Source organism: Oncorhynchus clarkii, chromosome 13 (genome assembly GCF_045791955.1).
Source record: "Oncorhynchus clarkii lewisi isolate Uvic-CL-2024 chromosome 13, UVic_Ocla_1.0, whole genome shotgun sequence".
NCBI lineage: Eukaryota > Metazoa > Chordata > Actinopteri > Salmoniformes > Salmonidae > Oncorhynchus > Oncorhynchus clarkii.
Genome location: NC_092159.1, coordinates 27961540 through 27973737, shown reverse-complemented (window position 1 = coordinate 27973737; position 12198 = coordinate 27961540). Strand labels below are relative to the sequence as shown.

Genomic DNA, 12198 nt, shown 5'->3' with positions numbered 1-12198 from the left:
ACGACTGCACCGTATTGAGGGGAGGATGGATGGGGCCATGTATCGCGAGATCTTGACCAACAACCTCCTCCCCCCAGTAAGAGCATTGAAGATGGGTCGTGGCTGGGTCTTCCAGCATGACAACGACCCGAAACACACAGCCAGGGCAGTAAGAATCATCTCAAGGTCCTGGAGTGGCCTAGCCAGTCTCCAGACCTGAACCCAATAGAACATCTTTGGAGGGAGCTGAAAGTCCGTATTGCCCAGTGACAGCCCCAAAACCTGCAGGATCTGGAGAAGGTCTGTATGGAGGAGTGGGCCAAAATCCCTGCTGCAGTGTGTGCAAACCTGGTCAAGAACTACAGGAAACGTATGATCTCTGTGATTGCAAACAAATGTTTCTGTACCAAATATTAAGTTCTGCTTTTCTAATGTATAAAATACTTGTCATGCAATAAAATGCAAATTAATTACTTAAAAATCATACAATGTGATTTTCTGGATTTTTGTTTTAGATTCGGTCTCTCACAGTTGAAGTGTACCTATGATAAACCTGCAAAATCGGCAGTGTATCAAATACTTGTTCTCCCCACTGTACATACTGACTCTCCTAGTGAACAGAAACCACAAGATCAGGCAACTCAAACTGTTGGTTGATCAACTAGCTCACAGACGAAATACAGTGGTTGAATAGTTTCAGGAAGTCAATTCATGATTCTCGGTTGTGACTAGATGGAATACAGTTACGACCGGAAGTGACATTTCGTAGCAGGTTAGGAGAGCAATTTAGCTAACCATTTTCCTAACCTCAGCCTCCTAACCTGCTATGTCCATGAGGCAGAAATATCGGGCTAGTTTGTTTTGCATGGCCAGGTTCCCCGGGTGGGTGGAAATTTCACTTAAGGACAAATGGAATAGACTACAATGTGCAAACCCCACCTCCACTTTACCAGATAGGTGGACACTACAGGACTACTGAGGTGGACCAGAGATGATGGTAAGTTCCTCTTGACCAGATACGTGGACACTACAGGACTACTGAGGGGGATCAGAGATGGTAACCTCATCTTTACCAGATAGGTGGACACTACAGGACTACTGAGGGGGATCAGGTATGGTAACCTCATCTTTACCAGATAGGTGGACACTACAGGACTACTGAGGGGGACCAGAGATGGTAACCTCCTCATTACCAGATAGGTGGACACTACGTACTACTGAGGTGGATCAGAGATGATCACCTCCTCTTTACCAGATAGGTGGACACTACCGGACTACTGAGGTGGATCAGAGATGATAAGTTCCTCTTTACCAGGTGTTCGCTGTAATAGACAAAGCCTATTGAAAACCAAAAAGACTAAAGAAGCAAACTAATTTAAATAAAAAAGGTTAAAGGCTCCCAAAACCCTCTCCTACTGTTCTGACTGACATGTTGTGTTATCTACCATCCAGCCATCCAATCACCCACTCAGAAGACCTGTCCTGACATCCATTCACCCAATCAGAAGACCTCTCCTGCCATCCATTCACCCAATCAGAAGACCCCTCCAGCCATCCATTCACCCAATCACAAGACCTGTCCTGATACGTTGTGTTATCCACCTTCCAGCCCGCCATTCAAATAACTCATTTCTGTAAGTACATAGATGTAGATAATGAATGTCCACTAGCGGCTAACATCGTTCTATACAGTTTATTCAGATAATGTTGCATTAATCAAATCATTTTTACAATCAGCACATTGTGGAATAATAAGGGTTCATACTTGTATTCGATTAAACACATTTTAAAATTGTAATCTTATTTTAGACATGATCATGTCTCCAGAGGAAAAAACTAAAACAAAAGTAGAGGCCTATATTTGAGTTAAATTTAATATAAACAATATGATTTAATGTGACATAAAACAACGGTCAAACATCAGTCAGAACACAGTGACTCATTAGAACACAGCCTCTCTATTCTGTCATGTGTTTTCAGGTCCTCTGTCTGGGAAAATGTCTTTCCACAATTGGGTTCCCTAACTAAAACTCTTTCCAAACTCTGAGGTTATCCTCCCCTGTGTGTGTTTGTCCACATGCCTTTTCAGGTTCCCTAGCTTAGTAAAACTCTTTCCACACTGGGAACAATGGTATGGTTTCTCTTTAGAGTGATTTAGCTTATGTATGTTCAGGCTATCTAAGTCAGTAAAACTCTTTCCACACTGGGAGCAGTGGTAAGGATTTTCTCCTGTGTGTGTCCTTTCATGCTTCTTTAGGTCCGGTGATCTTGAAAATCTCTTTCCACACTGGGAGCATTGGTAAGGCTTCTCTCCTGTGTGTGTCCTCTCATGCTCTTTCAGGTTATCTGACAATGCAAAATTCTTTCCACATTGGGAACAGTGGTAAGGCTTATCTCGAGAATGTATTCTCTTATGTTGATTCAGGGTCGCTGAGTGGGAAAAACTCTTTCCACACTGGGAGCAATTGTGTGGTTTTTCCCCTGTGTGTGTCCTCTCATGTGATTTTAAGCTTTCTGACAATGTAAAATTCTTTCCGCAATGAGAACAGGGGTAAGGTTTCTCTCCAGAGTGTATTTTCTTATGTTTGTTCAGGTTCCCTAAATGGGAAAAACTCTTTCCACACTGGACGCAATTGTGTGGTTTTTCCCCTGTGTGTGTCCTCTCATGTGATTTTAAGTTTTGTAATAACCTAAAATTCTTTCCACAATGGGAACAGGGGTAAGGCTTCTCTCCAGTGTGTATTCTCTTATGTTTTTTTAGGTTCCCTAGATGGGAAAAACTCTTTCCACACTGGACACAATTGTGTGTTTTTTCCCCTGTGTGTGTCCTCTCATGTGATTTTAAGTGTTCTGACAACCTAAAATATTTTCCACAATGGGAACAGGGGTAAGGCTTTTCTCCAGAGTGTACTCTCTTGTGTTTTTTTAGGTTCCCTAACTGCGTAAAACTCTTTCCACACTGGGAGCAATTGTGTGGTTTTTCCCCTGTGTGTGTCCTTTCTTGTGAGACCATATGCTGGTGCGGTTGGCCCTGGGTTCCTCCTAATGCAAGACAATGTTAGACCTCATGTGGCTGGAGTGTCAGCAATTCCTGCAAGAGGAAGGCATTGATGCTATGGACTGGCCCGCCCGTTACCCAGACCTGAATCCAATTGAGCACATCTGGGACATCATGTCTCGCTAAATCCACCAACGCCACGTTGCACCACAGACTGTCCAGGAGTTGGCGGATGCTTTAGTCCAGGTCTGGGAGGAGATCCCTCAGGAGACCATCCGCCACCTCATCAGGAGCATGCCCAGGCATTGTAGGGAGGTCATATAGGCACGTGGAGGCCACACACACTACTGAGCCTCATTTTGACTTGTTTTAAGGACATTACATCAAAGTTGGATCAGCCTGTAGTGTGGTTTTCCCCTTTAATTTTGAGTGTGACACCAAATCCAGACCTCCATGGGTTGATAAATTTGATTTCTATTGATACATTTTGTGTGATTTTGTTGTCAGCACATTTAACTATGTAAAGAAAAAAGTATTTAATAAGAATATTTCATTCAGATCTAGGATGTGTTATTTTAGTGTTCCCATTATTTTTTTGAGCAGTGTATTTGATCACCTACCAACCAGTAAGAATTCCGACTCTCACAGACCTGTTAGTTTTTCTTTAAGCTCTCCTGTTCTCCACTCATTACCTGTATTAACTGCACCTGTTTGAACTCGTTACCTGTATAAAAGACACCTGTCCACACACTCAATCCAACAGACTCCAACCTCTCCACAATGGCCAAGACCAGGGAGCTGTGTAAGCGCATCAGGGATAAAATTGTAGACCTGCACAAGGCTGGGATGGGCTACAGGACAATAAGTAAGCAGCTTGGTGAGAAGGCAACAACTGTTGGCGCAATTATTAGAAAATGGAAGAAGTTCAAGATGACGGTCAATCACCCTCAGTCTGGGGCTCCATGCAAGATCTCACCTCATGGGGCATCAATGATCATGACGAAGGGGAGGGATCAGCCCAGAACTACACGGCAGGACCTGGTCAATGACCTGAAGAGAGATGGGACCACAGTCTCAAAGAAAACCATTAGAAACACACTACGCCGTCATGGATTAAAATCCTGCAGCGCACGCAAGGTCCCCCTGCTCAAGCCAGCGCATGCCCAGGCCCGTCTGAAGTTTGCCAATGACCATCTGGATGATCCAGAGGAGAAATGGGAGAAGGTCATGTGGTCTGATGAGACAAAAATAGAGCTTTTCGGTCTAAACTCCACTCGCCGTGTTTGGAGGAAGGAGGAGGATGAGTACAACCCCAAGAACACCATCCCAACCGTGAAGCAAGGAGGTGGAAACATCATTCTTTGGGGATGCTTTTCTGCAAAGGGGACAGGACGACTGCACCGTATTGAGGGGAGGATGGATGGGGCCATGTATCGCGAGATCTTGACCAACAACCTCCTCCCCCCAGTAAGAGCATTGAAGATGGGTCGTGGCTGGGTCTTCCAGCATGACAACGACCCGAAACACACAGCCAGGGCAGTAAGAATCATCTCAAGGTCCTGGAGTGGCCTAGCCAGTCTCCAGACCTGAACCCAATAGAACATCTTTGGAGGGAGCTGAAAGTCCGTATTGCCCAGTGACAGCCCCAAAACCTGCAGGATCTGGAGAAGGTCTGTATGGAGGAGTGGGCCAAAATCCCTGCTGCAGTGTGTGCAAACCTGGTCAAGAACTACAGGAAACGTATGATCTCTGTGATTGCAAACAAATGTTTCTGTACCAAATATTAAGTTCTGCTTTTCTAATGTATAAAATACTTGTCATGCAATAAAATGCAAATTAATTACTTAAAAATCATACAATGTGATTTTCTGGATTTTTGTTTTAGATTCGGTCTCTCACAGTTGAAGTGTACCTATGATAAACCTGCAAAATCGGCAGTGTATCAAATACTTGTTCTCCCCACTGTACATACTGACTCTCCTAGTGAACAGAAACCACAAGATCAGGCAACTCAAACTGTTGGTTGATCAACTAGCTCACAGACGAAATACAGTGGTTGAATAGTTTCAGGAAGTCAATTCATGATTCTCGGTTGTGACTAGATGGAATACAGTTACGACCGGAAGTGACATTTCGTAGCAGGTTAGGAGAGCAATTTAGCTAACCATTTTCCTAACCTCAGCCTCCTAACCTGCTATGTCCATGAGGCAGAAATATCGGGCTAGTTTGTTTTGCATGGCCAGGTTCCCCGGGTGGGTGGAAATTTCACTTAAGGACAAATGGAATAGACTACAATGTGCAAACCCCACCTCCACTTTACCAGATAGGTGGACACTACAGGACTACTGAGGTGGACCAGAGATGATGGTAAGTTCCTCTTGACCAGATACGTGGACACTACAGGACTACTGAGGGGGATCAGAGATGGTAACCTCATCTTTACCAGATAGGTGGACACTACAGGACTACTGAGGGGGATCAGGTATGGTAACCTCATCTTTACCAGATAGGTGGACACTACAGGACTACTGAGGGGGACCAGAGATGGTAACCTCCTCATTACCAGATAGGTGGACACTACGTACTACTGAGGTGGATCAGAGATGATCACCTCCTCTTTACCAGATAGGTGGACACTACCGGACTACTGAGGTGGATCAGAGATGATAAGTTCCTCTTTACCAGGTGTTCGCTGTAATAGACAAAGCCTATTGAAAACCAAAAAGACTAAAGAAGCAAACTAATTTAAATAAAAAAGGTTAAAGGCTCCCAAAACCCTCTCCTACTGTTCTGACTGACATGTTGTGTTATCTACCATCCAGCCATCCAATCACCCACTCAGAAGACCTGTCCTGACATCCATTCACCCAATCAGAAGACCTCTCCTGCCATCCATTCACCCAATCAGAAGACCCCTCCAGCCATCCATTCACCCAATCACAAGACCTGTCCTGATACGTTGTGTTATCCACCTTCCAGCCCGCCATTCAAATAACTCATTTCTGTAAGTACATAGATGTAGATAATGAATGTCCACTAGCGGCTAACATCGTTCTATACAGTTTATTCAGATAATGTTGCATTAATCAAATCATTTTTACAATCAGCACATTGTGGAATAATAAGGGTTCATACTTGTATTCGATTAAACACATTTTAAAATTGTAATCTTATTTTAGACATGATCATGTCTCCAGAGGAAAAAACTAAAACAAAAGTAGAGGCCTATATTTGAGTTAAATTTAATATAAACAATATGATTTAATGTGACATAAAACAACGGTCAAACATCAGTCAGAACACAGTGACTCATTAGAACACAGCCTCTCTATTCTGTCATGTGTTTTCAGGTCCTCTGTCTGGGAAAATGTCTTTCCACAATTGGGTTCCCTAACTAAAACTCTTTCCAAACTCTGAGGTTATCCTCCCCTGTGTGTGTTTGTCCACATGCCTTTTCAGGTTCCCTAGCTTAGTAAAACTCTTTCCACACTGGGAACAATGGTATGGTTTCTCTTTAGAGTGATTTAGCTTATGTATGTTCAGGCTATCTAAGTCAGTAAAACTCTTTCCACACTGGGAGCAGTGGTAAGGATTTTCTCCTGTGTGTGTCCTTTCATGCTTCTTTAGGTCCGGTGATCTTGAAAATCTCTTTCCACACTGGGAGCATTGGTAAGGCTTCTCTCCTGTGTGTGTCCTCTCATGCTCTTTCAGGTTATCTGACAATGCAAAATTCTTTCCACATTGGGAACAGTGGTAAGGCTTATCTCGAGAATGTATTCTCTTATGTTGATTCAGGGTCGCTGAGTGGGAAAAACTCTTTCCACACTGGGAGCAATTGTGTGGTTTTTCCCCTGTGTGTGTCCTCTCATGTGATTTTAAGCTTTCTGACAATGTAAAATTCTTTCCGCAATGAGAACAGGGGTAAGGTTTCTCTCCAGAGTGTATTTTCTTATGTTTGTTCAGGTTCCCTAAATGGGAAAAACTCTTTCCACACTGGACGCAATTGTGTGGTTTTTCCCCTGTGTGTGTCCTCTCATGTGATTTTAAGTTTTGTAATAACCTAAAATTCTTTCCACAATGGGAACAGGGGTAAGGCTTCTCTCCAGTGTGTATTCTCTTATGTTTTTTTAGGTTCCCTAGATGGGAAAAACTCTTTCCACACTGGACACAATTGTGTGTTTTTTCCCCTGTGTGTGTCCTCTCATGTGATTTTAAGTGTTCTGACAACCTAAAATATTTTCCACAATGGGAACAGGGGTAAGGCTTTTCTCCAGAGTGTACTCTCTTGTGTTTTTTTAGGTTCCCTAACTGCGTAAAACTCTTTCCACACTGGGAGCAATTGTGTGGTTTTTCCCCTGTGTGTGTCCTTTCATGTAATATTAGTTCATGAGTTCGTGAAAATCTCTTTCCACACTGGGAGCATTGGAAAGGCTTTTCTCCTGTGTGTTTTCTCTCATGCTCTTTTAGGTTCCCTAACTTGGTAAAACTCCTTCCACACAGGGAGCAGTGATGTCGTCTCACTGCTTTGGGAGTCTCTGGGTCTGTTTCCCCTGAAGGACTCTTCCGTCTGTCAGAGGGAGAGCCTGGTCTCTCTCCTGCCAAAGACAAACAAAGTATTTAGTTAAACAGACACCTGACTAAAACCTCCATATGACAAAACAGTCTTCCTATTGAGGTCTAGATATTTCATTATAGCACAACATTTGGATCCTGGATGCTGATTGGTTAAAGCCGTTAGTTATTTACAATACTACCCGGGTAATGACTGTTAACAGTTCTATTTGAATCATTCCTACACATCCACTGTCCCACAGCCCAGCAAGGCAATTCATCAACTGATCTCCACTGTACCACAGCCCTACCAGGCAAGTCATCAACTAATCTCCACTGTCCCACAGTCCAGCCAGGCAATTCATCAACTAATCTCCACTGTCCCACAGTCCAGCCAGGCAATTCATAAACTAATGTTCACTAGAAAGAATCATCTAGACATTATTACCCCATGTTTATAGCCTAGCATTTGGATTGCAACAGAGGGGGTTCATTAATATGAATGAATATAGGTATCAATGAATATAGGCTCCTATGACCATGGCCGATGGTACAAGAAGAAAATAAAATAATGAAATAACAACAAGCCGAAGCAGCAAACTGAGGCAATAAGAAACACTGGTGCTAGTGTGTTCTGATATATGAACACTGGTGCTAGTGTGTTCTGATATATGAACACTGGTGCAAGTGTGTTAAAATAATAATAAAATAATGAAATAACAACAAGCCGAAGCAGCAAACTGAGGCAATAAGAAACACTGGTGCTAGTGTGTTCTGATATAGGAACACTGGTGCTGGTGTGGTCTGATATAGGAACATTGGTGTGTTCTGATATAGGAACACTGGTGCTAGTGTGTTCTGATATACGAACACTGGTGCTAGTGTGTTCTGATATAGGAACACTGGTGCAAGTGTGTTCAGATATAGGAACACTGGTGCTAGTGTGTTCTGATATAGGAACACTGGTGCAAGTGTGTTCTGATATAGGAACACTGGTGCAAGTGTGCTCTGATCTAGGAACACTGGTGCTAGTGTGTTCTGATATAGGAACACTGGTGCAAGTGTGTTCTGATATAGGAACACTGGTGTTAGTGTGTTCTGATATAGGAACACGGGTGCTGGTCTGATATAGGAACACTGGTGCTGGTGTGGTCTGATATAGGCACATTGGTGTGTTCTGATATAGGAACACTGGTGCTAGTGTGTTCTGATATAGGAACACTGGTGCTAGTGTGCTCTGATATAGGCACATTGGTGTGTTCTGATATAGGAACACTGGTGCTAGTGTGTTCTGATATAGGAACACTGGTGCTAGTGTGCTCTGATAGATGAACACTGGTGCTAGTGTGTTCTGATATAGGAATATTGGTGTGGTCTGATATAGGAACACTGGTGTGGTCTGACATTGGAACACTGGTGCTGGTGTGGTCTGATATAGGAACACTGGCGCTGGTGTGGTCTGATGTAGAAACACTGGCACTGGTGTGGCCTGATATAGGAACACTGGCGCTGGTGTGTTCTGATATAGGAACACTGGTGCTAGTGTGTTCTGATATAGGAACACTGGTGCTAGTGTGTTCTGATATAGGAACATTGGTGTGGTCTGATATAGGAACACTGCCGCTGGTGTGGTCTGATATAGGAACACTGGCGCTGGTGTGGTATGATATAGGAACACTGGCGCTGGTGTGCTCTGATATAGGAACACTGGTGCCAGTGTGTTCTGATATAGGAACACTGGTGCTAGTGTGTTCTGATATAGGAACACTGGTGCTAGTGTGTTCTGATATAGGAACACTGGTGCTAGTGTGTTCTGATATAGGAACACTGGTGTGGTCTGATATAGGAACGCTGGTGTGGTCTGACATTGGAACACTGGTGCGGTCTGATATAGGAACACTGGTGCTACTGTGTTCTGATATAGGAACACTGGTGCTAGTGTGTTCTGATATAGGAAAACTGGTGCTAGTGTGCTCTGATATAGGAACACTGGTGCTAGTGTGTTCTGATATAGGAACACTGGTGCTAGTGTGTTCTGATATAGGAACACTGGTGCTAGTGTGTTCTGATATAGGAACACTGGTGCCAGTGTGTTCTGATATAGGAACACTGGTGCTAGTGTGTTCTGATATAGGAACACTGGTGCTAGTGTGTTCTGATATAGGAACATTGGTGTGGTCTGATATAGGAACACTGGTGCTAGTGTGTTCTGATATAGGAACACTGGTGTGGTCTGATATAGGAACACTGGTGTGGTCTGATATAGGAACGCTGGTGCTGGTGTGGTCTGACATTGGAACACTGGTGCGGTCTGACATTGGAACACTGGTGCGGTCTGATATAGGAACACTGGTGCTAGCGTGTTCTGATATATGAACACTGGTGCTAGTGTGTTCTGATATATGAACACTGGTGCTAGTGTGTTCTGATATATGAACACTGGTGCTAGTGTGTTCTGATATAGGAATATTGGTGTGGTCTGATATAGGAACACTGGTGTGGTCTGACATTGGAACACTGGTGCTGGTGTGGTCTGATATAGGAGCACTGGCGCTGGTGTGGTCTGATATAGAAACACTGGCACTGGTGTGGTCTGATATAGGAACACTGGCGCTGGTGTGCTCTGATATAGGAACACTGGTGCTAGTGTGTTCTGATATAGGAACACTGGTGCCAGTGTGTTCTGATATAGGAACACTGGTGCTAGTGTGTTCTGATATAGGAACACTGGTGCTAGTGTGTTCTGATATAGGAACACTGGTGCCAGTGTGTTCTGATATAGGAACACTGGTGCTAGTGTGTTCTGATATAGGAACACTGGTGCTAGTGTGTTCTGATATAGGAACATTGGTGTGGTCTGATATAGGAACACTGGTGCTAGTGTGTTCTGATATAGGAACACTGGTGTGGTCTGATATAGGAACACTGGTGTGGTCTGATATAGGAACACTGGTGTGGTCTGATATAGGAACACTGGTGCTGGTGTGGTCTGACATAGGAACACTGGTGTGGTCTGACATAGGAACACTGGTGCGGTCTGATATAGGAACACTGGTGCTAGCGTGTTCTGATATATGAACACTGGTGCTAGTGTGTTCTGATAGATGAACACTGGTGCTAGTGTGTTCTGATAGATGAACACTGGTGCTAGTGTGTTCTGATATAGGAATATTGGTGTGGTCTGATATAGGAACACTGGTGTGGTCTGACATTGGAACACTGGTGCTGGTGTGGTCTGATATAGGAACACTGGCGCTGGTGTGGTCTGATGTAGAAACACTGGCACTGGTGTGGCCTGATATAGGAACACTGGCGCTGGTGTGTTCTGATATAGGAACACTGGTGCTAGTGTGTTCTGATATAGGAACACTGGTGCTAGTGTGTTCTGATATAGGAACATTGGTGTGGTCTGATATAGGAACGCTGGTGTGGTCTGATATAGGAACACTGGCGCTGGTGTGGTATGATATAGGAACACTGGCGCTGGTGTGCTCTGACATAGGAACACTGGTGCTAGTGTGTTCTGATATAGGAACACTGGTGCCAGTGTGTTCTGATATAGGAACACTGGTGCTAGTGTGTTCTGATATAGGAACACTGGTGCTAGTGTGTTCTGATATAGGAACACTGGTGCTAGTGTGTTCTGATATAGGAACATTGGTGTGGTCTGATATAGGAACACTGGCGATGGTGTGGTCTGATATAGGAACACTGGCGCTGGTGTGGTATGATATAGGAACACTGGCGCGCTCTGATATAGGAACACTGGTGCTAGTGTGTTCTGATATAGGAACACTGGTGCCAGTGTGTTCTGATATAGGAACACTGGTGCTAGTGTGTTCTGATATAGGAACACTGGTGTGGTCTGATATAGGAACGCTGGTGTGGTCTGACATTGGAACACTGGTGCGGTCTGATATAGGAACACTGGTGCTACTGTGTTCTGATATAGGAACACTGGTGCTAGTGTGTTCTGATATAGGAAAACTGGTGCTAGTGTGCTCTGATATAGGAACACTGGTGCTAGTGTGTTCTGATATAGGAACACTGGTGCTAGTGTGTTCTGATATAGGAACACTGGTGCTAGTGTGTTCTGATATAGGAACACTGGTGCCAGTGTGTTCTGATATAGGAACACTGGTGCTAGTGTGTTCTGATATAGGAACACTGGTGCTAGTGTGTTCTGATATAGGAACATTGGTGTGGTCTGATATAGGAACACTGGTGCTAGTGTGTTCTGATATAGGAACACTGGTGTGGTCTGATATAGGAACACTGGTGTGGTCTGATATAGGAACACTGGTGCTGGTGTGGTCTGACATTGGAACACTGGTGCGGTCTGACATTGGAACACTGGTGCGGTCTGATATAGGAACACTGGTGCTAGCGTGTTCTGATATATGAACACTGGTGCTAGTGTGTTCTGATATATGAACACTGGTGCTAGTGTGTTCTGATATATGAACACTGGTGCTAGTGTGTTCTGATATAGGAATATTGGTGTGGTCTGATATAGGAACACTGGTGTGGTCTGACATTGGAACACTGGTGCTGGTGTGGTCTGATATAGGAACACTGGCGCTGGTGTGGTCTGATATAGAAACACTGGCACTGGTGTGGTCTGATATAGGAACACTGGCGCTGGTGTGCTCTGATATAGGAACACTGGT

General features: G+C 44.1%; 2 protein-coding genes across 2 annotated transcripts in view; one reads left to right on the top strand and one right to left on the bottom strand.

The window, feature by feature from the left end:
- The window catches only part of LOC139364513 (merozoite surface protein 9-like), a 324715-nt gene that overhangs the window by 133771 nt on the left and 178746 nt on the right, over nucleotides 1-12198 (top strand). The gene's annotated exons all lie outside the window — the stretch shown is intronic.
- LOC139364514 (zinc finger protein 271-like) overlaps nucleotides 1670-12198 on the bottom strand; it is a 31660-nt gene continuing 21131 nt past the window's right edge. The window contains exons 3-4 of the mRNA XM_071101304.1: nucleotides 6427-7572; nucleotides 1670-2478 (exon numbers count right to left, since the gene is read on the bottom strand). Coding sequence (XP_070957405.1) covers nucleotides 2000-2478; nucleotides 6427-7572 — 1625 coding nt within the window. The 3' untranslated portion in view covers nucleotides 1670-1999. The remainder of the gene's footprint in view (nucleotides 2479-6426; nucleotides 7573-12198) is intronic.